Genomic DNA, 27,444 nt, shown 5'->3' with positions numbered 1-27,444 from the left:
CAACTTTTGTTCATTCTACTTCCTGGAGATCTCTCTTCTCCAGCCACCTCTCACTGTCTCCATTATCAGCTCTCTGGTGCAGGCTCCCACCATCTGGTGCCTGCCAAAGCTTCCTAAGTAGCCTCCTGGCATCCCAGCATACTACTCTCTCATCCTCTGCCCACACAGCAGTCAGTGTGACCTTTCTAAAATGAATATATGACTGAGTCGCTTGTCTGCTTAAAATCCTTTAATAGTTTCCTGTTACTGTTAGAATAAAGTGCAAATCCCTTAATATCCATTGCAAAGCCCTTTATAGCCTGGATTCTACCCATCTCCCCATCCTCACTTGCCTCCTCTCTCTTTCAAAACAGCAGTCACACAAAATTCTTTCAGTTTCCCTAATGATCCATGCTCTGACTCTCTTCCTGGCCCCCACATATCCTATTCCTCTTGCCAGGAACACTTTCTCCCCATCCTGCAGATTCCTTTGCCAAGGAATGATCACCCTGAGCTGAAAAGACAGACTCATGATGATAATGATCATTATTCCATATTGCATATGTACAACTCTCTATATTTGTTCAAAGTAATAACTATATCCCTGTAACTACAATGACCAGATTTTTCAAACTAAAATTCTAAAGAGTAAGACTGAATTTTGGACAACAGAACTATCTTGGAATACCTTAGCATTATATAACTCCCATTTTATGGCAGTTGACATTTAGATCCCTGGCCTTCCCTCACTAGGGACAAGGGATTGCAGTGTGATTCCCAAAGGACAGAGGACAGCAGTTGCTGTCTATGTAATGGGCTTGATATTTAGTCCAGTATGTTGGAGTGGGATGTTCTGCTAAAGAATAATTTTGTGGAGTTTTTTTTATGCCTGCTCAGTGAAGAGATGCCAAAATTAAACCAAAACAAAATACACACACACACTTCACATACCTTAGGAGTGTAAATAATCTTTGAGGTGCCCAGAAGCAGCTCCCTCTTTTGAAGGAAGAAGAAGAGAGTCTTTTACTTGCCTCAGCTTACCCTAGGACACAGCCTTATTGTCCAAGAACAAGGTGTAGTCAGGCCCCTTTTTGGGGGTTAAATAGAAAACACACACACCCCACAAGGAGGAATAGAAGAAATGGTTCTGAATTGAGAATGAATGGACAAGTATACCTCGATCAACTTGAACTCAGAACTCCCGGGGCAAGTGAGGTAGGCTGGGGTGGAATTTGAGCTGAGGTGTCCTCAAAACCTGCAGTGAGGGATCCCTGGGTGGCGCAGTGGTTTGGCGCCTGCCTTTGGCCCAGGGCGCGATCCTGGAGACCCGGGATCGAATCCCACATCAGGCTCCCGGTGCATGAAGCCTGCTTCTCCCTCCGCCTGTGTCTCTGCCTCTCTCTCTCTCTCTCTCTCTCTCTCTCTCTGTGACTATCATAAATAAATAAATTAAAAAAAAAAAAAAACCTGCAGTGACAGGTATCCTTGGAGGAACTCATCACAAAGGCAATGAAAGGATCTTCTCTCAAAGACCCTTTGAGGCATCATGTTAAGTAAAATATGTCAGAGAAAGACAAATACTGTAGGATCTCACTTACATTTGGAATCTGAAAAAGGCTAAAAATCTGTAAGTCATAGAAACAGGGATAAGATTGGTGGCTGCCAGAAGCAGGAGGTGGGGAATCGGGGGATATGGGTGAAGGTGGTCAAAAGTATAAGCTTCCAGTTATAAAATAAACAAATTCTGGGATGTAATGTACAGCATGGTGACTACGGTTAACAATACTATACTGCATATTTGAAAATCATTAAGAGAGTGAATCTTGAAAGTTCTCATCACGAGAAAAAAAATTGTGATTCTACAAGGCAATGGATAACCAAACTTATTGTGGTGATCATTGTACGATATATACATACATCAAATCATTATGACACACCTTCAACTAATACAATGTTATACATCAATTATATCTCAACAAAACTGAAAAGCAAAAAAGATCCCTGAGGACTTACGAGTGGACAGGATTAATAGTTGCCTGGCATCAGTTGCCAGAATGTTTTAGACCTAGTTCACAACAGAGTGTGTTGTGGCCTGAGGGCCAGTGGAGCAGCCACAGCAGGCTGCCAGCCCAACTCTATTTTCCTGGGGGTGAAAGTCAGCGGCCTCCCCACCATCCTCCCACAGCTCTGGTCCTCATCATAGCCTTAATTTCACACCTATTTCCAGACTCTTCTGGCAATTACGGGAAAAAAAAATGGCTCTCTGTTTGTGAACCTCTTACAGGTTTACTCAAGATCATACCATGAGTAAGAGGTAGAGGTAGAAATAACAAAAGTGAGTCAGTAAGGATGGGTGGTAGGTATATTGTGCTGTCAAAAACAGGCGAGAAGAGAAGGACCCGGGAGCTCACTGGCCCATGGCAGTCAAGGACTGTTCCTTACAATGTTTTGGTGGTCTCTAGTTGTGCCTGTGCCTGGAGCTACTGGAAGTTACGCTATATCACATCAAGTCTGCATAAAGCCGCGGTGAGGAAAAGTGGTTTCTGGACAGAGGAACGTGACATAAAATGAAAGAGCCACATGACTAGACCTCATTATCTTAGAACCTTTGATAACACTGGAGAGCAGAGTTGGGTTTTGAATTGACTGAAATCTTCCATAAATGGAATCTGAATGCAGGCTACATAACATCCAAAAACTCCCCAGGGAATTTCCTATTATGTACATGGAAGAGGGAATGAAGCAAGCCCCATCTGGCTGGGCGGAGAACATTCCCTGCTCAGTGAAACTTCATGGTTCTTGTGTTGAGTGCCAACTGCATGTTCCCACTAGACCCAAGGCACTGCACACAGAGCTGTAAGTGAATTGAAAAATGAGCTAGATGGAACAGGCAACGCTGGGCGATTCTCTGTCTCTAGAACAGCAAAACCACAAGGCAAGATATTAATAAGGGTATCGTTTTTATAAAGTCCCTAACTAGTTAGGAGCCAAAGTTATGATCAGTGTTAGTCAGAGTTGCTATAGCAAAATAGAGTGACATGATATTTTCCCACCAGCCTCCTATCAATATACAAGCTAAAATCAAGAACAGACTGACGCACATCACTTCGTGACTTCTGCTCTTTGGGACTGACATTCTCAGGGAAACCTCAGAACTCTAAAGAAAAGATACAGTGACATTAGCCTTATTAGGAAAGAGGAAAAAAGGCTTGGATGGGGAAGGTGACTCACCTCAAACGTTGCCTGGTCAAAGAGGCCTCCTCTCACCAGTCTCCTCAAAGTACTAAACTCCATTCTTCCTCATGGAGTCACTTCTAGTTACTCTGCGACACATTAACTTTGAGAACTATCAAGCTACCTTGTGATTTTGTGTTTGTGTTGTCCCTTGTCTCTGTTTGAATATAGACCCCCGAGCAAGGAACTTTGCATGGTTCATTACTCTGTTCCTAATACCTAACGAGGCTGGCACAGAGTCAGCCCTCAATGATATCTGACTAACTACTGCCTTTCCAGTTGCCAGAGAACAAAGAGCTTAATTATCTGTAACTGAAGACTTCGTGGATTCCAGAAAAACCAGCATTCACATGAACTCATCAAAACATCCCATATTGCAATGAAAAGTCTTTTCCGTTATAGATGTGATAGTAATTAGGTCCATACCTAGAGGCAAAGTGAAGCAACACCCCTCCAAGTGTGGCCCGAGACCAGCAACATCTGCATTACTTGGCAACTTGTTAGACAAGTAAAATGGGAGCTCCACCGGAGATCCAGTGAATTAGAATTTCTGAGGGTGGAGCCTCAAAAAACAAATCTGTGTTTAAGAAGTTCTCCCAGGGATTTTAGGTACCATAAAGCTCTGTGCAAGTTATTCAGAAATAAAGGTGAGAGAAAACATGAAGTGTCATAAGGACTCAGTTTGCCAGGGACAGCTGGCCCATTCTTGCTGTCATTTTAATAAGAAACATCAAGAAAAAGGAAGAGGACGAGAATCACATGCAAAATTATATGTGTGAATGCGGCTCACAGGTGCCATCGGACAAAGCCCCACATTCTGTTTCACGGAGGCTCTCTAGACCTTACTACACAGCCCCAAGGTGACGGCACTCCTGTGTACAAACTCCTGCTTCACCTGACTTCCCCTCCTTTCAGGGGCAGCACTCTCTAGGAGTCATTCTAACAGGCAACCAACCAGCACCCCCTGAGACAAAGCAGCCCCACTGGGGATGTGAGGGCAGCCAGGTCCTACCATGATTGAGATGTCTGATGCAGTCGCTCAGAAGAGCGCTGAACTTCTTCTGGTCAGTGGCCTCATGGAAGCAGAAGTAGCCATGTCTGAGGAACGGCTGCCACAGGTACACTGGGAACTCCTTGGGCAAGACCACAAAAGGCTGAGCATTCTCCTTTTCACTGGGTGCTAAAGAAATATTGAAAACACAAAGACATTTTAAAACGTGTATCTTTTATTTAAAATACTTATTCCAGGCTGGGAAGGAAACTCTTTGGGGCAGGCCATGGGGCAGAAACGTGACCTGGGATGTCTTCACAGGATGGCAGGAAATGGTCACTGGGGCTCCTCTCACTTCCTCCGGCAGCTTTACCTGTTTCACTCTAGCAGGGGGCCTCACCCTCTACCTGACAGGGATAGCCAAGGCCACCAGACACCATCTTTCTCAGCTTTCCTCAGATCAATGGTCCGCAAACAGAGTCTGGGTGTCCCCCACTGGTCCTCTTCAGGCTCACCTGTCCCTAAGCAACCCTCCGATCCTCACAGGACCCCATTCCACCAGGCTGCTCTCTGCCCTGCCCTCTCCATCTCCTCCCTGTTGCTGCCAAACCAACACTTGCTTCTTTCTGCTGCAACCCTCATTTTCACCTCAGTTTGGTTCCTGCCCCACCAGTCGCAAAACCCCATGGCTGAGGTCACTGATGTTGTCCTAACTGCCAACCTGTGGCTTCTTCTTCATTACCTCAGCCTTTTTTTTTCTCATTATCTAAGACTTTTAACTTGACCTGAAACATCTGTTGCTGCTAACTACCCCTTCTTTTGAAAATATTCTCTCCCCTTGACTTGCGGATCACCTCTCTTCTGATGTCCTTTGTGCTTTTTATTTTATTTTTTAATATTTTATTTATTTATTCATGAGAGACACAGAGACAGAGAGAGGCAGAGACGCAGGCAGAGAGAAAGCAGGCTCCATGCAGGGAGCCCGATATGGGACTCAATCCCTCCCGGGACTACATGATCACGCCCTAACCTGAAGGCAGGCACCCAACGGCTGAGCCACCCAGGAGTCCCTCCTTTGTGTTTTTTAAAAATTGTTTCTAAAAAAAAAAAAAATTGTTTCTTCTTGGTCAGCTTTATTGGTTCCTCTGCCCCTTCTCTCCATCACCCTGTGAAGTATTGGTGTTTGCCCTGTTCTGTCCTGGTTTCACTCCATTTTTACTAGTCTCTCCTCTTCTTTGGTGTGGTCATCCATTCTGATATGGAATGTTGTTTTTGCAGGTCTTGTTACTTTTTCCTCTATTGTTTCCATCATGCTTCTGCCTGGAAGATTCTCATTCATCCTTCAAAAGTCAATTCAAAAGCTGCTCCTATGGGGCACCTGGGTGGCTCAGTGGTTGAGCCTCTGCCTTTGGCTCAGGGCGTGATCCCAGGGTCCTGGGATCGAGTCCCATTATCAGGTTCCCCATGGGAAGCCTGCTTCTCCCTCTGCCTGTGTCTCTGCCTCTCTCTGTGTCTCTCATGAATAAATAAATAAAGTCCTTAAAAAAAAAAAAAGCTGCTCCTCTAGGATGCCTTTTGTTGGCACCTCCTCATGCCACAAGAGACAGAGTTGGGTGCTCCTTACCTTGTTCTCCCTAAATATTGTAAAGATCTGTTTTCATGTCTGGCACTTACGCTCAGTGTAGGCACAGAGTGAGATGAGCTCTCTTACTGCTTCTCCCAGTTCTCCCCAGGAAGCAGTACCACTGCCCTGGAGCTCTAAGAGGATGGAAACTGCACCTTATATGTCTTTGTTTGCTCAGCCTTTAGCACAGAGAGTGGATATTCAACTACAATTTGTTTGAATAAATGTGCTATATTGCCCTAGGAAATTTTAAAAGCTTTAAACAATGGACTTTTACCACTGACCTCAAAATTAATTCTAAGAAACTCCTGTTAAACCATGCTACTATTCAGATTCCTACCTAACTTGTATTCCCTTCCATGCATTACTCTCGGTTAAATGACCCCCAGTTTATTATTAGCTCTGTGCTCTCTGTCTACATAAAATAGGCACCAGTCTCAGGGAAGGGAAGAACAAAAGTACTCTCTAAGGCCACTGAGAACACTAGGCGTACCCAACAATGGGTCAGAGCCACCCGGGAGACTCCAGAACAGTCTTGCTACTGGCAAATTAATCAATCAAGACTGGATAGATGGGATGCATGGGTGGCTTAGCGATTGAGCTTCTGCCTTTGGCTTAGGGTGTGATTCCCCGGGGTCCCGGGATAGAGTCTCACATCGCGCTCCCTGCATGGAGCCTGCTTCTCCCTCTGACTGTGTCTCTGCCTCTCTTTCTCTGTGTCTCTCATGAATCAGTCAATCAATCAATCAATCTTTAAAAAAAAAAAAGGATAAATAAATAGATTTCTTGGGCATATATGGGGACCGTGTTTCAATGTCCTGAAATCTGAAGATAACAAAGTAGAATGTACTAGAAGCACAAACTTTGGTGCACCAGTACCTCATAAACTACCTGGTACATAATATGAGAATGAGTCAATGTATACATGAACAAACAAATGAATGATCAAATTTGGTAGCACAGACTTCTAGTCGTGACACATTATCTGATGAGAGAGCTGAAGGCAAGTTGAGGACAAAGCACAAGCTGACACCTTGCAAACTGCCCTCGCTCCCCACACATACAGGTGGGCTGTGTGTGACATTCCTCAGGCACTCTTGGCTGCCCTAAAACTAAGGGAAGGGAAAAACATGGTAAACTGACGGAGGTGACAGTCCTGCATGACAGGAGTCTCCATCAGTTTACTGATGTCTGAGTGATTTCCCAGGAAAAAGCATTCTTAATCAATAGCCTAATTTCCAGAGACCCATAACTCAATTTCCTGGAGCTCTAATATCACCCTCTCTTCCACAAGTGATGTGGGAAACTGAGACAGAAGGGAAAGTAAAAAAAAAAATAAATTTCTTTATGACCTGCAGCCCATTGACAAGGACCTGAGATAGGCAGAGTAGAAGGAAGCTCCGAACTGTCTTAATGTTCATGCCTTACTAGAAGAAAAAACCACTTTAGCTTGACAATAGCCAGGCCTCCAGTATCCGGAAGTCTTCTTTAGCATATGAAAGTCCTTTTGGACACCCCCCCCTTACTTCCCCTAACCCCATTGAATATAATCAGCCACTCCTCACAACCCTGGGGCAGCTCTTTCTGCCCACAGATCCTGTCCTGTTATTTACTGAAATCACTTTTTTGACCACAGATGCCTCAAGAATTCTCTCTTGGCCGTCGGTTCCAGACCACACCAATATGTGTCATTATCTATTTTTCCCCTTCTTTCTTAGTTATAAAAATCCTTAATTTTCAGTTGAGCAAGTGACCATGTCAGATAAAGATTACATTTGCAGCTTCCGTTGTAGCTTGGTGTGTCCCAGCCACTAGAAACCAGAGTAACAGTGAAACTTCCTGAAGTGTTCTTAAAGACAAGGAATGTCTCAGGATTCCTGGGTGGCTCTGCAGTTGAACGTCTGCCTTTGGCTCAGGGCATGATTGTGATCGAGTCCCACTCCGGGCTTCCTGAGGGGAGCCTGCTTCTCCCTCTGCCTATATCTCTGCGTCTCTCATGAATAAATAAATAAAATCTTAAAAAAAAAAAAAAAGAGGGGGGATGTCTCCACCTCATTCCCTTTTCTCCTTCCTGCTATCTGGAATAAGAAAACCATGACTGACCTCCAACAGCCCCCGTAGACTATCAGTAAAGACCACAACCTAGAGATAAAGGGAGAGAAAGCTAAAAGAATCCCTGATATTTATGGAACTGTCATACCAGCCCTGGACTTGTAAAATCCAAAATATTTTCAGCAAAATAATAAAGCCTTGTGTATTTGACTGTTTCGTTGTTTGCAGCAAACTAGATTCTAACAAAATGTCAAGTAAGTGAATCACTTTCGCAAAATACGAAGGCATTATTGCTACACATCTTAGAATACTGTGTGAAGAAGACATATTTATTTATAACCTCTAGTGCTTTTTTTCAAGTGAGGTTAATGCCTCCCATCTTCATTTGCCTTTATTCTTTCCCCTTGAATTAGTATCACACAGCAAGTGTTCCAGATCAACACGGTTTTATGAAACAATTCCTTGTCCTTTCCTATATGTCATGGTTTTGTACAAACAACTCAAAAGCAACACTGACCCTTTGCATTGAAAAGCTTCAGCAAGCCCCATAAAATTGGCTCTTCTTAGCCTCTAGTTATCTCTCATTTAATATTTTACAACAATTTTCCAGATGCCATTAATCTGCATTTTTTCTGAGTTGAGTTACAAAGATATCACAAGTGATCTACTGTAGAATATTCTATTTTTATTTTTTATTTTTGAATATCCTATTTTTAAAACTCAGCCACACCATACAATAAAAAAAAGTCATTGAAATATCCCAATTAGAAGCGTTGGGTCAGATGGCATTAGTCACACAGGCCTTGTGTTTTTTATTCCTACTCATTCCTTCTGATATGATTTCACCAATAAACCAATAAATGTATTGTCTATTCTGACTAATTTCATTGAAAGGTTCTAACTGGAAAGATTCTGAAGAGTCATCAAGTTGGCATTCCCATTTCTAGCAGCAGCTCCAGAGCCAAGATGACATACAAGTAGATGTTGAAAGAAAATATAATAATATGTATAGTGCACATAAAGTGTTGTTTTAGCTTGAATTACTTAGTAATAGTGTGTTAATCTAGGTTTATGGTCCACATACTAATCCTATTAAAAACACTATGCTAAGCATTCTACACAAAAATAACAATTGATAAAATGATTATATTTTCTCCATAAATTCTAATGATATGATTATGCCCATTAATAAGAACCAGGGCTCTCTTCAAGAAACCAAGTAATTACTGTGCAGTATGATTTACAAAAAGCCAGATGGAGTTATTATCCACAGTTCATGAATCTTTATGAAATGCGCTATTTGGTCTCTATATTATCCATCACTTTCTCTACATGGAAAAAGTGAAATATGTGAGAATCCAAGTGTGTTTCAGCTGGAAACACACTTCTAGATTTTTAAGTTCAAGAGCCTAGAGTCAGAGAATCAGAAACCAGAGAGGTTCAGCAATGGCTGGGGAAAAGTGTCACAGAACTAGATAGAAATCCAGCCTCTAAATTTAAAATTCAGTGCTCTTTCCATGACAGTAATTTTGCCTTGAGAAAGAATGCTCAGCGACTCACCAAGAGGGTCTGGAAAAAACCGATCAGATAACAAATTATATTCATTTTCTGAAGTTAACACCTTGCCACCAGCTGGGAGAATTCGGCTTTTAGGAGCCACTCCTCTCTGATAGGCCTGGGGAGAAAAAAAAGCATGAATAAGTGATTTCTTTTCCCCATTTGGGTTTTTGGGAAATACCAGGAATATCAGAAATAGATACGAGCACATACACTCAGAGATAGCAATTCCTACACTATGTCTCTAGGTAAGAGCCACATAGTTAAAAATATGTTTTGCATACCTGTAACTCATAAGGTATTGCTTTAGTGACGGTCACAACATGGTAAATCAGAGTCCTTAATCTCAGGATATTCACTCCAGATGTGTTTCTCAAGTGGGGAAAACATAATCTCTGTAACTTCTCGAAATCCTGTACCACACTTACCATTTCAGATGCTAGCACCTGAATCATTCTTATGACCACAAGGGTGATGATACAGACACTTAACTGAACAAAATGCTTGGGGACAGATGACTAATCACATGTAGGACATGACATGTAAGTGCAATTATGGTTGCCATGGATTTTCACCAAAAGCATAAAAATGTTGCCATGATAAGACATGCCACCACGTTAAGATGGTTTTGCAGTACCATGATCAGGGATGGAAATGCAACATCATGGCATCAGAACAAATTCTGGCCAGCAGACAAAAAGCTCTGCTGTTTGGGAAATGTTAAAGAGGTGCAGAGAAGCTAAATGCTCACAAGCAGTTCAACTCACGAGGACAACCAGATAAGGTAAAATTTAAGTATGTGCATCTGATAGGAGGGTTTAAGTCAAGGCACAATTTTGAGAATAGCAGCCTAAATGCAAGTTGAGAATTGAAACCAGAAAACTGTATAACCTAAAATCTAGAGTGTGCTCTTGGGGAAAACTAAAATAATGTTGATCAAGGCAACAGAATCAGAATAACAGTAACACATTCTCCATCAATAAGATGGCATGTGAAGAATCCCAAACGAAACAAATTCCTGCATATCTAAGAAGGTTGTTTTCCATTTGTAAGGAGTACCTCAGGGACTTAGGCACTTCCTTAGAGAAGAATCTAAAGTTGTGACTTTGAGAAAGTCTAGGAGCAGATCAGCTCAGACTGGTTTAAGACTGAATTGTGTTATTTGTTCTAACAGGCTCCAATCTGGGTTTTATAAACATTATGTTATTTAATCCTCAAAACAGCACTATGAATTAGTTATTATCTCCATTTTATAAATGAGAAAAGTGAAGCTCTCAAAGAACTTGCCAATGGCCCAGTGGTGAGTTGGTGACAAATTCCCGGATTCATACCCAGGTCTGTCCAGAAAATGGACAGGAAGTAAGGCGTGATTATCACAGAAGAAAGCTTCGTTTTTTCCTGCTTAAGTACCTGCCCAAACTGGACTCTCAGTGAAGTAACAGGCAATTTATAGTACTTAATATATAACTAAAAAAAATGCCCTTCTATACATTACAAAAACAGGATATTATTATAACTTTGAGGAATTATGGCAAACTGCATGGGCATTTTTAAAAATTTCCAAGTTTTTAACTGACTGAGGAGCCTCTGAGGTGCCCCACCAGGCATCCCTGTAAAATTTCCAAGTTAAAAAAAAATATATATAGCTATTACCAGATTCACTACCCATAACTTAACAAACTGAACAAGTTTATTTAAAAACAATGAGCGAAGCCAAGAAAGCAATACAGTCCATAAATTGGAAGTTGAAGGAGCAAGCTTGAAAAACTGAAAATTAGAAGGATAAAACACCAAAATCACGAAATATGGTGAAAACCTTAATAAATCCAAAAGCAAGCTCTATGAGTGTTTCCTTCCAATTAGTTAGTAGTTAGTAATAATCATACTGCCATGGCTCTACATTAAGCTCTTGCTAGTGTTGGCCATATGCTAAGTGCTTCAATATTCATATTCATATAGTCGTTTGTTTAATCCTTACAACAACATTGTCACGAAGGGATGGATCATGTTCACCATTTTACAGGTGAGAAAATTGAGGCTCAAGGAGATTTATAACCTATGCAAGGACACATATCTAATTGCTGGCAAAGATGTGATTCAAAGCACATTATATTAACCATCATGTTCTACTGCCTCTTCTCAAGCTTCCCTAAAAGAACTTTGTAATATAATGTGCCATACAAAATATGAAGTGATTTATTTTATTTTTTTATTTTTTTAAATTTATTTATTTATGATAGTCACAGAGAGAGAGAGAGAGAGAGGCAGAGACACAGGCAGAGGGAGAAGCAGGCTCCATGCACCGGGAGCCCGACGTGGGATTCGATCCCGGGTCTCCAGGATCGCGCCCTGAGCCAAAGGCAGGCGCCAAACCGCTGCGCCACCCAGGGATCCCGATTTATTTTATTTTTAAAGATTTATTTATTTGAGAGAGAGAGCATGAGTGGGAGGAGGAGCAGAGGGAGAGAGAGAAGCGGACTCCGACTCCCCACTGAGCAGGGAGCCTGACTTGGGGCTCGAATCCAGGACCTCAGGATCATGTCCTGACTATAACCCACTGAGCCACCCAGGCGCCCCTGAGGTGATTTATTATTATTGACATTATGGTATGTAGTGCAATGATACTTTGCTTTTGAGAGCAAATCAAGTATTCAATAAAGTCCTAATATAAAAAAAAATAAAGTCCTAATATAGATAAGCAGAGAAGATATTAGCATCATGAATGTTGAAAAGAATGAGACTACCTAAAAGAGCACTTGACCATTGCCTGTAGCCTGTGGAGTAAGTTCAAACTCTATTTTATTTCTATTTCCCATTAGAAATGGAAAGGAAATACATGGACCTGTCAGTCTGAGGTCTCTTCCTAAAGGTTTAGCATCAGAAGTATTACCCAAAGTATCCACGGAGGTTGTCCTGACTACTCTTAAACTTGCTGTCAGGAAGGCAGAGTTTTAAACCTATCACTACCTTTCATTGATAAACAGTAACCATTCGCTCCAAAAGGAGCTTGAGGATCTATGTAGACTAACCATGTGGACTGTGCGAGATCTGGAAGGAACCAGTGGGATCATTCAGCCTGACTCTCCAGTGGAACTGAGTGAGGCTCAACCTAAACTTAGGTTTTCCCATTTCACTGCCAAGTGTTTTTTCTTCTAGACCAAATGATCTCCCCACGTGTGGAAAGAAACAGGAACCAACAAAAACTGAAGTCCTCCCAGGTGCTAGGCACTTTTCACATGACCTCATTTTCTCCACAGTTTACAGACATACTCTATTAGACAGTCATCTAGTTATTTTTTTTAAAGCTTTCAGTTTTCTTTTTTAAATATATATTTTTTAAGATTTTATTTATTATTCACAAGAGACAGAGAGAGAGAGAGAGAGAGAGAGAGAGAGAGAGAGGCAGAGACATAGGCAAGGGAAAAGCAGGCTCCCCACAGGGAGCTCGATGTGATACCTGATTCCAGATCTCAGGATCAAGCCTGAGCCAAAGGCAGACGCTCAACCACTGAGCCACCCAGGCATCCCAGTCATCTAGTTATTTTACAGAAAACTAATATGATAACCAGAAAAAAAAGAAGTTAAATGAAAAAAGTCCAGAAGTACAAGTGGAGTAAAGTACTGAAATGTCTGGATTCCTAGGAACCTGTGCAAATGCAGTCATAGTCTTATGAAGTAACCCAGCTCTGTGTCGCATAGGAGGCTTACCAGTAGGAAGACATGGAGACATTGAGCAGAGAAGGAGAGATATCAGGGCAGTGACTGGCAAAGACCTTGAAGCTGAATGATCCTAGGAAAGGCTCCGGCACTGGTCACTCAGTGTAATATATTTTCACACTCACTTCCAATTACTCGTGCAAAGTCTGTCTTGCCCACTAGACTGCAAGCATCTGTTTCACTAGCAGTTAAAGGCTCAGAACCTTCCATAACACTTGGCGTATGATAGGCATTCAGTAAACATGTTAACTGACATGAGGAGCTGCATGAGTGAGTGCTTACTGAAGGAATCCTTAAAGGAGAGGGCATTTTCATCAACCAAGCCAATGGTGAAGAAGATCGCAAGAACCAGTCCAAACAAGGAAATATCTTACCTCTTTGTTCTCATAGCTCTCCACAGCAAAATCATTTTTAACCACAATGTACCGCTCCTTCCATTTCTTTATGTCTTCAGCAAACTGTGATAGCTCTGCTTCATACAAAACAGTTCCAGGCTCCAGTGGCGGCTGAAAAGAAGATGAACAGAATTAATTATTACAACAAAAGATGACATAGCACACTACCACTAAATCTATCCACGGGAGTTCAAGGAATGTTTTAGGAAACTATCTTGTGCTGAGATCCTGGGAAAAATGTTGTTTCCCCTGTCTCCCTCCACACTTCCCCTTCCTCTTCCCTCTCACCAAATGCAAACACTTGTCTTATTGACATGTTCGTGACTTCCCTTTCCACCCATTATGCTACAAGAAGAGAAGCAGTAGAAGGGATTATAGTAATAAGGCTGTGCCTCCTATACATATCACTTAGGATCCTTGATAAACACTGGAAGAGGTGAACTGTGGCTATAGACCCCAACACCTTGAATATGCCCGAAAACAGGTATGTCTGAAAAATCAACAGGCTGCTCCCTTATCCACCATACTTTCAGGTATAGCCTCAAGGCTCAGTGTTTAATGGTCTCCCCAGATCCTAGTCCCTGGGGACCCAGACTGTAAACACTTACTCCATCCCTGTGTTCCTTAAGGAGACCATGTTCGCTTTCTGGTTGAAGAACAAGCAAGCAAGTCAATGAACTTCACTTCTACCTTTCTACTGAAATAAATTCTGAGGACTTCTCGTTCACCCTGATGACATATGTTCTACAGGGAAGTCTCTGTTAGATTCTCAGGTCTCCCTTTGAGCTAACCGTGCAAGGAATAATTCCCCTTCTGCCTCATGGTAAAATCTCCATATTATCTTAAAACACAGGAATGGGCCTCCTGTCTTTGACAGGTCAGTGAATTTACATCTATTTTTCCTTTATTAAAATAATCAAAGTTCTTTTGGAAATGTATTCCTCCACTTTCAAGCAAAATTTACATGAACCATACGGAGAAGGCAGATATGCTAATCTTTTTAAGAATTGGCTAAGGGATGAACTAAATTGCCTCCTGAATTTATTCTGTCCTGAAAATTAAAGAGGCAGTTTCCTATCTTGCCTCATTAACAGGTAAGAGAGGATCTCACTCTTCTCTTTAAATGAGATTGAAACTATATATAGGCTGAGCTTTATAGTTTTATGTGTGGCAATTTTTTTTTAAACTGGGTCATTCAAATCAACTGATACACTTGTTCAAAATGTGGCCTTACCCTAGACTTACTGTCCCAGAATCTCTGAGGGTGGGGGCCAAACTTAGCGTTTTTAACAAGCTCCCTATATTGTGAGAATCAGTTTTATGGGAATGACACTCAGTTATCCCTACACACCCAAATCTATTGGTCAACTTAACCTCTGAGCAATATCTATTGGTCAAATCTAACCTCTGAGCAATATCTGACCCATTTATCACTCCCTCCTTCTAGTAAGCCCTTCTTTATTGCCTTCTGGCACATTCCTGTTTCCTGATTTTCTCCTCCTTCAAGGCTATTTCTTGTGATCCATTTCACCGAATGCTTCTCCTTTTCCTGGTCTCCAAATGTCAACTATGTCTCCAATATTTCCACAGGTGTTTGTCAAATAAGCATCTCAAACTTACATGGCAAAAAAAGGGAACTTGTGATTCCCACCCACTTCTGACTCTTTCTTCTGAGTAAAAGGCAACTCCATGTACTTATTTGCTCAGGCTAAAAACCGAGAAGTCATTACTGATTTTCTCTGTGCTTCTATTATGTCCTATCCAATCCATCAGCAAGTTCCATCAGCTCTATCTCAAGTACATCTTGACTTGGACCTTTCCTTACAACTGCTATCATCACCACCTAATCCAGCTTGACTTCACCCTTCTTTTGCACTGCTCCAGTGTTCTCCTCATCAGTCTCCAAGTTCCCCTCTTATCCATCATAGTCCATTCACTATAGAAAAGCCAGAGAGATTGCTGAAAATTGTGTTACTCTGTATTCGATATCCTCCAATAGCTTCTCTTCCCATTTATAATAAAGACCCTTATCACGGTTTATAGCTCCTCCATGGTCTGGTCCTTTCACTCTGTAGTCATTTATCATCCCTTCTCTCTTGCTCACACTGCTCTCAGCACATAGCCTTCCTGATGTGCTTATGACTGCTTCAGGGCCTTTGCACTGATTACTCCACATCCCACAGATATTCACACAGCTTACTCTTATTTCAGTTCCAGTTTCTGCTTGAATTTCATCTTCACAGAGGGCTTCCCTGATCATTTGCTCTAAAGTAAGTCTCCTGCTTTATTTTATTTTGAACACTTATTATGACCTGATATTGCCTGATGTTCATTTATTTGTTTACTGTCTGTCTTTTACTTTTGAATATATACTGGAAAGCAGGGAATTTGTCTTGATCCCCAAATCTTGGACAGGGCATGACACCTAGTAGGTGTCAATAAATATTTGTTGAGGTGGTAGGTAATTATTATCATGGAGCAAAGAAGAAAAAATAAGTTTGGGGGATTAGAAGAGAAAATCATATTTATCAATGACCAAAACAAAAATGCCCATAATATGAGGCACTGAAATTATGACTTTTTTTAAGATGAACTTCACTATTTGACTAGCAAGTCAAATTTCCGGATATAAAAGCATCAGTGCAGGAAAAACAAAAAAAATTCAACCATACTAGTTTTCTTTTTATATGGATTACACCATCAACAAGAAACCATGCATTCTAACTTCTAAGCAAATAGAGTTTTTTACCATGGAAATGATTTGAGAACAGATTATTTTTAACTGCCATTCAGATTACTGTTTATTCCAGAAATATGATGAGTTATAAAGCATTCTTCAGTGGGAAAAATCATCAACCAAATGTTCATGGGTTACCTTGGTCTTCAAAAATTGTGATGTTAAATCTCTTTGCTGTTCTACTTCACTGCGTACATGATTGCAGAAAGCAACAGCATACTGGCGACTATAAAAGGGACTGAAGTTTTTGATAGTAGCCTCAGTTTTCCCTAGAAAAATAAAAATCAGAAATTAGAAATGGAACATCTCTTACAGAATAGACACATATCTACTCCTCTAATACCTCTGTTTCCCAGGGATTTGTTATTAGTTCACATTCTCTGAGAACTTTCTAACATGCCATACGTGCCTTTATCTCTCCCTCCCCTCTGACATCACCCTGAGAAACTCTGCTGTCCCTAAGGACCATCCATCCAGTAATTGATAGAAGTTTTTTTCATCTTATACCAACATCCCATTGCCATGGCCATAAACTCAGCCATCCTTCTAAATCCTTCTACAACTACCATTCTACCTTACACAGTTCTCTACTTTAGCTTGCTCTTCATTCCCCTCTACCTCCAGTCATCCAGCTCTTACCCAATAATCCCAGGGTCCACCATTTCAACTCCACATACACATCATTCCATTTTTCTTCAGATCCCTGAGGCTCTATCTCATCTTGCTGACCCATGGCCCTGGATAAAATCAATAAACTGTTTTTTTTCTAGGTCCGCCCCTTATGTTTCTGGCTTAAATTTTTTGTGTGACTCAAAGTCTTTTATAATCACTATGAGGCAGAGGAAAAAGCTTGAGTTTAAGAGTCTAGTGACCTGAGCTGTGGTCCCAATTCCAGGGAGACAGAAATCAGCTGGATGACCTGAGTCAAGTCCCTCATTCTCTTTGGGCTCCAGTGTCTCTAACTCTAAAGGAAGGTGCTCACTAGTCCATGCTTTTCTTGTAAACTACATGACATAGAACCAAAACCATGAGTATGGCTGCCTTACAATAGTGACCAGCAAATGTATTATGATCTCTCAGCACCAGCAGAAAATAAAGCTTGATCAATCATGGCGGGGAAGGGGATAGTTTGAAGACTCAAGACGGAAGAAGAGGGAGAGTCAGGGACTAGGAATATTCTTGAGCTCTTCCAACCTGTGCTTAGCTTTAGAGAGTAGGGAAGTTGCAAAGGAGGGAAATGAGATAAAGAAATTGAGGAGAAGGGGAAAAGGAATATTCTGAGATGGATTAGAAATCCTTACAATCTTCCAAGGACTTGCTACAAAGTAGAGAAATAAACACAGGTTCCACTGACTGTGTTTATAAGCTGTTAGTCCTTTGAGTAAGATATTATCTTGAGAAAAAATAAACCTGATACAACATTCCAAAATATTTTTAAATACTTTCATGTGAACTTGGCATAATTTTTGTTTTCAAATTTGATAATAGTCACAGAGAAATATTAAAATATACTGGCAAGATTTGTTTAGAGCTACCATGCATGTAAAATTTCAAAAATAATTGAAAAGTTCTAACCACATAGACTGAGATATTCAATATGAAAACCATGAATTCATAGCTGCCAATTTCTATACCTATGGAATCATAGCTCCAAACACCCATAGTGAATGAGTAATCTCTTTATATGGAGAATCCTACTTTAGCTCAGGCATTTAGATCTCTTACTATGTAAGAGGTAAAGGGGAATTCTTGTTTATTCCCTCAATAAAATGACACTTTTGGGTCATATTTATGGGCTTTAATAACTATCACTTGAAAGGTGCTTTGAGACCGATTAATAATAGGTTCTGTAGAAATGCAAATAAAAGCTCCTATAATTTGAATCAGGCATGCTTTTGCTTGCTCTCTGAGTCTATGGTATGACTATTAATCAGTATTTGCATAACACTTTAATATACTTAGGCTTTATAATTATCTAATTGGTTAATATTTTTATTAGCTTTTATTAGTGCATAAGCAATACAATTCTATTTCCTTTCCTATAATTTTCTTACATAGGAGTGGGATATCTTTAGAAATTCCCACCATAAGAATGAGTCTCACCTTGCCGAAACATATAAACAATTAACAACATTTGCCCTTTGGGACTAAGTGACCACTATTTTATCTAGCAGAAGAGCATCCTGCTAATTTATGATATTAATTTTTGCACTCTTGCAAGCACTTGGATTTAAATGAAAGAAGGTGGATGCCATTTTATGATGAGCTCTACAAAGCTTTGAAACTTGACTTCCTGCCACATCACAAAGCCTCACTGAAGGGTGCCCTGTTTGTACTGAGGTGTTATGATGCCACCACTCCCTCCCAATGTATGAGAAAAATGCTTGTGATTTGAGTATCAACACATCTTCTACCAGGCAGCATTTATAAAAAAGGGATTATAGCATCCTTTGGTAATTAACCTAATGACTGGTTCAAAATGTGAATCAAACAGCTAACAATATCATAAGTTCTAGGCGGAAAAGAATATAAAATGATTCTCAAATGTATCTAGATTTTAGATTAAGCCTATTTAAACCTCTAAAGCTAATTATAGGAATGGCTAAGTACAGATCTTGACGTTTAGAGAAAAGCCTAATGTTGAGGAAAATACACTGTAGTTAGGATGATGGACTCTGAAGTCAGACAGACATGGGTTTGAGTGCCATCTCTGCTTCTTACCAGCAATGGGACCTTATGCAAGTTAATTCTCATATAAAATGAAGACAAGAGGAGCAATCTCATAGCATTACTGTAGTTATTCATGAAATAATACAGTAAAATGCTCAGCATAGTAGCTGGCACATAGAAGGTGCTCCATAATCAATAGTAATTAGATCAGTGATGATAATGGTGATGGGTACCCAAGCCAACTACCAGGGGAAGGTTCTCAAGCTGAACTAAGGAATCAGGGAGAAGACAAAAGCAGGTTGCCTTGTATAACTCTAACTGGGGCCATCCCCCCTAGCTGCATGCATACAGAACAGCCATCCCACCACTGCAGGTTCAAAACAAAACAAAACCCACATTTTCACAGATGTTCCAGAAATATAAGGGATGCTCAGTGCATCCCTGAATGGAAACCAACTAAATAAATCATTGGTATTCATGAACCAAATTGAAAAGCATGAGTTAGTAACTGTATTACATTGAGCCAATCTCTCTCCCTGAGCCTTAATTTTCTCATGTGCAAAATGGATAAAATGCCCATTTCCACAGGTTTTGTGAGGATTAAATGAGATACTCTATAAATTAAAAAGTGCCTAGAGCAGTGCCTGACACTATTTGCTCAATAAGTTTTGACTATTATTACTATTATTTAATATTCCACTATGAAAACATTCAAATAAGTGGATCAGCCCATGGGCACCACACAAAATATGCTCAGCCAAAAGCAGCTTATTTTTCACAGTTTCCAAGATTCATAAGTATTGAACTGCCTTTATCTACCTCCTCAACCCCTGCTGTGGTTTGTTATCACATTCTTTTTCCTAAATTGTAAAACACAGTACTAAGTTTCTCACTTAAAAAGAGGATAATCAGTAACTAGAATCAATGGAGGGCTTCTTCCACATTTTCATACACCAGCATAGTTGGCACACGCATATTTCTTCCAATCCTACTCAATTATTACAGTCTGTGCAGGGCATCATGTTGGCACAACTAGCTTGACCAAGCTGTTCATAATACCCTTTGGGCTAATCAGTACCAAAGCTGAAAGAAGACTCTTCAATGGCTCTATCTCCAACACATAGGTTCAGTTCAATTTTGAAAAGTCAGAAAAGTTATTTTCTGGCCCCTTTAAAGCCGTTCAAAGTTACAGCCTCAAAAACTCAACACTGTCCCTTGATTCCTTCTCTTTCATGCCCACATATTCAATAATCAGATCTTGGCACTCCTATTCCCACAATATTTCTTGATCCATCCACTTGGCCCCATCCCAACCAGCACACCTTCAACACAATAAAAGTCTCTTAATCTGCCCTCAGTATCACAAACAAACAAACAAACAACAACAGCAAAAGTACTAGCTCTCAGCTCTAAAAGAGGCACAAAAACGTCAAAGTCAGAGAGGGAAGTGGGGAATGCCAGTGCTGATCCACAAACCCTGGAAGATGATGGGAAATAAGCCAAAGCTTGGTTGATGCGGCAGAGGCAGGTTCTGGGGATCGGCCAGAGTGAGTTCAGGGCTGATGAAGCAGAACATGAGAGGCTGAGCCCAAGCTGGCTACCATGGCCCCACTCACGAGAAAGCTGGCCCAAATTAGCAAGGTCCAGATGTTGGAGGGGGGAATCATCCTTCAGAACCAAGTCTTGCCTTTAATGATCCCAAGAAACTCTTTTGAAAACCCTCAGAGGTCTACCTCATGGTCATGACAGTATGGTCCTCTGGGTCCTGGCCTGACAAGTTTCACCTGACATGTGACTACAAGGTCATGTCAGCACCTTCATAAAAACCTCAACAACAACAACAAAATAATAAAAAATAATTAAAAAAAACCTCAACAGTTCCCTATTGGCCTAAGTAGTAACCACTTAGGCCAGCACCAAGGGCTCTGTGATCTGGCCCCAACTGTCCTGACTTCCTACCTCTCCTACTTAAACGAAATTTCCTTGTCCCTGTACATGCTCATGTCTTCATCCCTCCTTTCTCCCCCTAAATGTCCCGCCAGCCACTTTCAGACCCTTTAAGCCCAGATGGTGATTCCAACCCAAAAAGAAGTTGGCTCTCCCTAGGTGGAAACAATCTCACCTTCTTTTGTGTTCTCCCAAAACTGTGCTCCACTTTGTGACAGCTGTTTAAATATAACTTATCTCTCCTCCAAGGGTATACTGTATTTATGTACTCAGCAAATATTTGTTGAATGAATGAAAGAATAGCTGAGTAAATATTTAAGAGTAAAGCAAAGCACAATGCATCATAATCTTGAAACCCATGCCAATGTCCTCAGAAAGGAGAAAGGCATAGTTCTCAGCTCAAATATATATATTTTTAAGGTTTATTAATTTTTAAAAATTTTTTAGAAAGAAAGTGTGAGCAAGTGGGGGGAGAGGGAGATGGAGAGAATCTTCAAGCAGACTCCCTGCTGAGCACAGAGCTTGTGAATGAAAGAGGCTTGATCTCATGACCCCATGACCCATGAGATGACCACTTGTGTCAAAATCAAGAGTCAGACACTTAACCGACTAAACCATCCAGGTGCCCCCTGATTATTTATTATTGAAAATGTACACTCTCAAAGCTTGACTCATTTGTTTTTTTTTTAAATCAAACTTATTAATTCCTCTTAAGATTTTAGATGAATTTTGTCCATAAAATTATATGTGGGAAATTATTTACAAACAAAAGCTTTCCTTAGTTTGTTTGTTTTTCTTGACCAATGTGTAATCGTGGGAAGTATATGAAGTCTTACATGAGGTAAAACTTACATAAAATCTGAACAACCTGAAAGATTTGTATATTTTTTTATTCTAGGTGTTTCTTTTTTTTTTTTTTTAGGTGTTTCTTTATTAACCTTCCAGTTCTGTAGTAATTCAACTCAAATCTAATCCTTACCATTCATTTCCTTTCTTGAAAGATACTATTTATAGTGGATTATTCCTAGTTTTCCCATCACTTGCAGTGTCAATATAACTATAATATATCCTAAAATCTTCTCTGAAATACAGATTGTGCCCTGCTCAAACACTGTTAGAAAACCAACTCATAAGTACAGAAAGATAAAAGAAAAATCCAAACATGATTTTTGCTATATTTCCTTCTAATCTTTTAAATAATTTTTTAATAGTTTAGAATATTGTATTTTGTGGGGTTTTTTGTGTTTTTTAAAAGATTTTATTTATTTATTTGACAGAGAGAGAGCATGAGCAGGGGGGAGCGGCAGGCAGAGAGATAGGGAGAAGCGGGCTCCCCTCTGAGCAAGGAGCCTGATGTGGGGGCTTCATCCCAGGACCCTGAGATCATGACCTCAGCCAAAGGCAGACACTTAACAGAGCCACACAGGTACCCCAAGAATATTATATTTTGTATCCAGTTTTATTTATTTAACATTTCATCTTTGTTTTTTTCCTATGATATTACCCCTCAAAATCATCTTTTCAGATATTACATTTTTATTGTTACCATGAAGAAGAAAAATACAAAATAATTTTAAAAGATTTTATTTATTTATTCATGAGAGACACAGAGAGAGAGGCAGAGACACAGGCAGAGGGAGAAGCAGGCCCCATGCAGGGAGCCTGACGCGGGACTCAATCCCGGGTCTCCAGGATCAGGCCCTGGGTTGAAGGTGGCGCTAAACCACCGAGCTACTCGGGCTGCCCTTTTTTTTTTTTTTTCCAAAAAATATTTTATTTACTCATTTGAAAGAGAGAGAGCAGGAGCAGAGGGGAGCAGCAGAGGGAGAGGGAGAAGCAGACTCCTTGATGAGCAGGGAGCCTGATGCAGAACTCGATCCCAGAACTCCAGGATCATGACCTGAGCTGAAGGCAGATGCTTAACCAATTGAGCCACCCAGGTGCCCCCCAAATTTTTTAAAAAATATTTTATTTACTTATTTGTGAATGAGAGCAGGAGTGGGGACCAGGATGGGGGAGGCATAGAAGAAGAGGGAGAAGCAGGTTCCTTGCTGAGTAGAGAGCCCAACATGGGCTCAATCTCAGGGCCTCAGAATTATGAACTGACCTGAAGGCAGAAGCTTAACCAACTGAGCCACCCAGAAGACTCAAATACAAAACATTTTTTAAACAGATTTATTTTAACAAACTGGCTATTTCCTGAAAACTTGGCCAAATCCACACATGAGAAGAGGATTAACTAAGTCTTCGACACATTTTCTTAAAAACTATTGAGGTTTCTGGTAAAGATTAATTTGGGGGGACAAGAAAGCAGCTCTAAAAAGTAAAATTTTTTAATATTTATAAAATAGGGTATAATATCTACTATTGTTTATTTTCCCCAGAGTGTCTCAAATTATAAATGTTTAAAAGTCCTGATGAATTATAACGTCAGCTTTAGTCGCATTATCACTTTGCACCTTAGGGTGGAGAAATCAGAAATCCCAATTCACAATACAAAGGTGCAAAAATCTAATTACACAGAATAATGCCCAAGGACTCTCTCTTCTAGTAAATGCCTTAGAGAATGGGGATAAATTGGATTCTCCATAATTGAACTAAATGGTGTATGTGTGTGTGTGTGTGTTTAAGCACATTTATTATTGGTGCTTGAGTGATAAATTTTTGAGCAGATTCTGTAGGAAAAGTAAAAAATTCTTAATCTTATCAACTCCCTGAGGCCTACCTGGCAGAAACTCTACTTTGTACTAAAAACAAGAAACATATAAACCACTTACGTTCTCTGCGATTTACTTCAGATATTAATCCAAATAAGGGAAACATACAAACACTCCCAAGAGCTTATGTTAAATATTTCAAAGTCATGCCAGGACCCTCTCCAGATTCAGAAAGCATCTGGATAGAAAACAGACAGGCTTAGGGATAAACAAAGAATGGTTTCCTCGTTTCCAAAAGTCACTCTCATAGAGATCCAAAACCCTGAGTTAAGCTTGCAATATACTTGTCCTTGAACCATTAAAGATCTCCAATTTTTTGCAATCCTGTTCTAAAAGCAGGTCCGGTGTCTTTAATACTGCAGTGGGTGAACAGTGTGAAAATTCATAAAGGAAAACCTAACTAACATGGAGTCAGGAGGTTCCATGGGGAGTTCTCACACCCTACTGCTTTTCATCAATTGTAAATCCAATAGGAAGTGGACCTTCCTGGTGGACTACTTTACTATCCCAGCAGGAGGAAGAAAGGCTTTCTTTCCCTCGCAATAGCCCAGCCAATGAGAGAAAGTCATAATTCAACCAATGAAAAACTACTATATCTTGAACTCCCAGTTTATTCCAACAAGCTTCTTGTTTATAACAACCTTCCCAACTTCCCCTTTTGCTCTATAAAAGAGCATCCTCTCCTTTGTTCGGTGGACTTGCTTATGGCTTTGCTGTAACTTCCTTGTCCCAGATTGTAACTCTCTGCTATTCCTGAATAAACCCATCTTTTGCTGGTAGAATAACTGGCAGTTTTATTTTTAAGGTTAACAGCAGAAACAAAAGCAATGTTTTCTACAAATGACCACAGCACTGAAATAAATTAGGGTGCCCATCTGTGCTGGGTATTTAGCAGAAAATACCTTCATAGGTTAATATAAGAGAAACAGAGGAGGCTACTAAGAAAGGGTGAAAACACTTCCATATTATACATTAAAGTTCCCATTGCCTTCTTTTTTTTTTTTTTTAAGATTTTATTTATTTATTTATTCATGAGAGACAGAGAGAGAGGCAGACACATAGGCAGAGGAAGAAACAGGCTCCATGTAGGGAGCCCGACGTGAGACTCGATCCTGGAACTCCAGGATCATGCCCTGAGCTGAAGGCAGGTGCTCAATTGCTGAGCCACCCAGGCGTCCCTCCATTGCCTATTCTATGGAAAAACACCCCTGTGGTCAGCTATTCCAGAGATCAACGTTCTAGAACTGTAAGACCTTAAGTCTGCCCTCTTCTTTTTTTAGAGGAAGAAACTATAATAGTATTGTTGGAAGATATATATATTCCCATATTTTTATGCACACAGTTTTTCTTTAGCCATAATTAGACGGAAGCTAAGTTTAAATTTCTTCCATTTCATTTAGAAAAAGTGCTTGGAAATTTTCAAGATGATTTTGCCATTACCTCACAGCATGCCTCCAATTTTCCCATGACACATCTGATGAGAATAAATCTTGTTTATTTTGCCATTTCTCTAAGCCGTCTAATGTTCTCAAAGGAAGCTGCAGATTGGCTGTCCTTTTTCTTCATAAAAACGAGAGGGAAGTGTGTGAAAAAGAAAATTAAACCAATCTGACACAGCTACTTTTACAGAAAGCATCCATCATCAGAAGGAATCATGGTTGCCCATTAGACAACTTTTTTTGGTTTTGAAGAAAATAACTAAAATTCAGGAACAAATAATGAGATTTCCTTAGCTGTTCCTGAGTCTAATTATAGTTATTAAAATTTTCTGCATACATTTTTATCAGAGGCTTCTCAGATTATTCCAGAATCTTGAAAATCTTCTTGGCCTTCAGAATGCAGCCATGTAAATGAACCCAACATGTACATTAAAAGAAATCAGGCTAGACTTACAATAAACCAGGCAACAAGTCTAGGAATTTTGCTAAATGATTTCCCTTCCAACACAAAAGGTTCTGGTGTCTCTTTCAGGTTTCTCTTTTATTTTCCTAATGATACTCCTTCTTTTTTCTTCATTCCACTTTTCTTTACCCCACGCAGAAGTATATTTGTTTGAAATGCTTTCTGTTACAGTTTCTACTTCTCTCTCAAGAATCTATGCCATTAGTGCATCTTCAGAGAACTTTGTTTGGGGCTCAGATATACTTTGTTTTGTTAGTCTGAGGATATGGGAAACCGTAAGTAGGAGTGACTTGGCCAGGAAAATGAAAGACGATAATGCCAGGCTGGGGAGGGTCCAGGGAGAACTTCATAAACTAGTCAACATTTCTGTAGGCCAGCTAACTTTTTGAAACTATTTACAAGGTAGATAAAGTACTCATTAGTGAAAATTATTTTAGCATGCTCTAACTTATCCTTACAAGAATTTAAGAACTGCCAAAATGGTTCTAATTCCTGTCCACTTGAGTCGGTCAGGCACTGTGTTCTCTGAACACAGTTTTCTTGATAACAACCCAAATATATCCAATAAAAAAGTCAGATCTAGCACAGTCTAAAATACATCTCATCACATAGTCCAATTTTGCTTTTTTTGATCATCTAATCATTGCCAGTCAGAATAGTTAATCACTAAATTAAAATACTCTTGAGTAATGTACATTAATAAAAAATTATCCAAAGCTATTATACGTGATGCTTTTAAAAAGGAGGCAGAGAAAGACCCACTAAATCTTCTAATAAACTATTTAGATAGTATCAAGTTCTATTGAACCCCCATTTTTTTTCTATGGAAAGTGCTCATGGATAAAGTAAGTTCACACAGAAGTTTGGCTTTGCTTGGAGTCCGAGTCTCAAGGTGAGATTTGTTTACCCTAGACTAGTCATCATATGCACCAAGAAAATTAAATATGAAGGAGAGCTGTAAATAACTGGGATTCCCTTCCACAATAACACGCAGAAAGCAGCTTGAGTTCCTTTGGATGGTATAGTACAGACATGCCAATGCTAATCACCTTGCAACATCCATAGACTGATGAAAAGATCAACATCACAGACCTCTAGAACTGGATGGGATCATAATAATAAGTTCCAATGTCCTCCTATTTTCAGATCAAGAAATTAACTGGCCCATGGTCATAAAACTAATTAGTGGGACATCTGGGTGGCTTGGCAGTTAAGCATCTGCCTTTGGCTCAGGGTATGATCCTGGGGTCGCAGGATGGAGTCCCACATCAGTCTCCTCACAGGGAGTCTGCTTCTCTCTCAGCTTATGTCTCTGCCTCTCACTCTGTGTCTCTCATAAATAAGTAAAATCTTTTAAAAAATAATAAATAAATAAATAAATAGATAAATAAATAAATAAATAAAACTAGTTAGTAACAGAATATGAAAAAAAATTTTAAATCAGTGTCAATGTTTTTAGCAGAGTTTTTCTATTAATACTACATTATTTTTTACAGAAGAATTCAAGGACTTCTTTTTTATTAATGGAGGAATGTAAGTACTCTTTGGTAATAAAAACCATATTGTCAAGAAACCTATGAAATGATCTTAAATTTGGGTAGAAAGATGTTATGGTAAAGTTTATGTGTTAACATGATTGGGCCATGGGGGGTAATCAGATATTCTGGATGTGTCTGTGAAGGTGTTTCTGGATGAGGTTAATACTTGAATAGGTAAAGTGAATGATGAAGATTGCCCCCCGCCATGTGGGTGGGCCACATCTAATCAGTTGAAGGACTGAATAAAACAAAAAAGGCTGAGTAAGAGGGAATTTCCTTCTTCCTGGTTTCCTTGAGCTGGGACATTGGTCTTTTCTGGTCTTTCAACTTCAATTGAAACATTGGCTCTTGTGGGTCTCTAACCTGATGACTTTCAGAGTGGAA

The 27,444-nt window shown here is 40.0% G+C and overlaps 1 protein-coding gene across 6 annotated transcripts in view; it reads right to left on the bottom strand.

Annotated features, from left to right (window-relative positions):
* The window catches only part of NIBAN1 (niban apoptosis regulator 1), a 215,386-nt gene that overhangs the window by 72,277 nt on the left and 115,665 nt on the right, over nucleotides 1–27,444 (bottom strand). For 4 of the 6 annotated variants that reach the window (XM_055319224.1, XM_055319225.1, XM_055319226.1 and 1 more), the window contains exons 2-5: nucleotides 16,425–16,555; nucleotides 13,529–13,660; nucleotides 9,441–9,555; nucleotides 4,226–4,393 (exon numbers count right to left, since the gene is read on the bottom strand). In XM_055319224.1, the coding sequence (XP_055175199.1) occupies nucleotides 4,226–4,393; nucleotides 9,441–9,555; nucleotides 13,529–13,660; nucleotides 16,425–16,555 (546 nt within the window). Of the gene's footprint in view, nucleotides 1–4,225; nucleotides 4,394–9,440; nucleotides 9,556–13,528; nucleotides 13,661–16,424; nucleotides 16,556–16,925; nucleotides 17,024–17,984; nucleotides 18,028–20,432; nucleotides 20,581–27,444 lie in introns of those variants that run through there. The other 2 variants (XM_055319222.1, XM_055319223.1) reach the window with 2 other exon arrangements.

This window comes from Nyctereutes procyonoides, unplaced genomic scaffold (assembly GCF_905146905.1).
Source record: "Nyctereutes procyonoides isolate TBG_1078 unplaced genomic scaffold, NYPRO_anot_genome, whole genome shotgun sequence".
Lineage (NCBI taxonomy): Eukaryota > Metazoa > Chordata > Mammalia > Carnivora > Canidae > Nyctereutes > Nyctereutes procyonoides.
The sequence above is the reverse complement of the archived record's forward strand: the minus strand, read 5'-3'. Positions and strand labels throughout refer to the sequence as shown.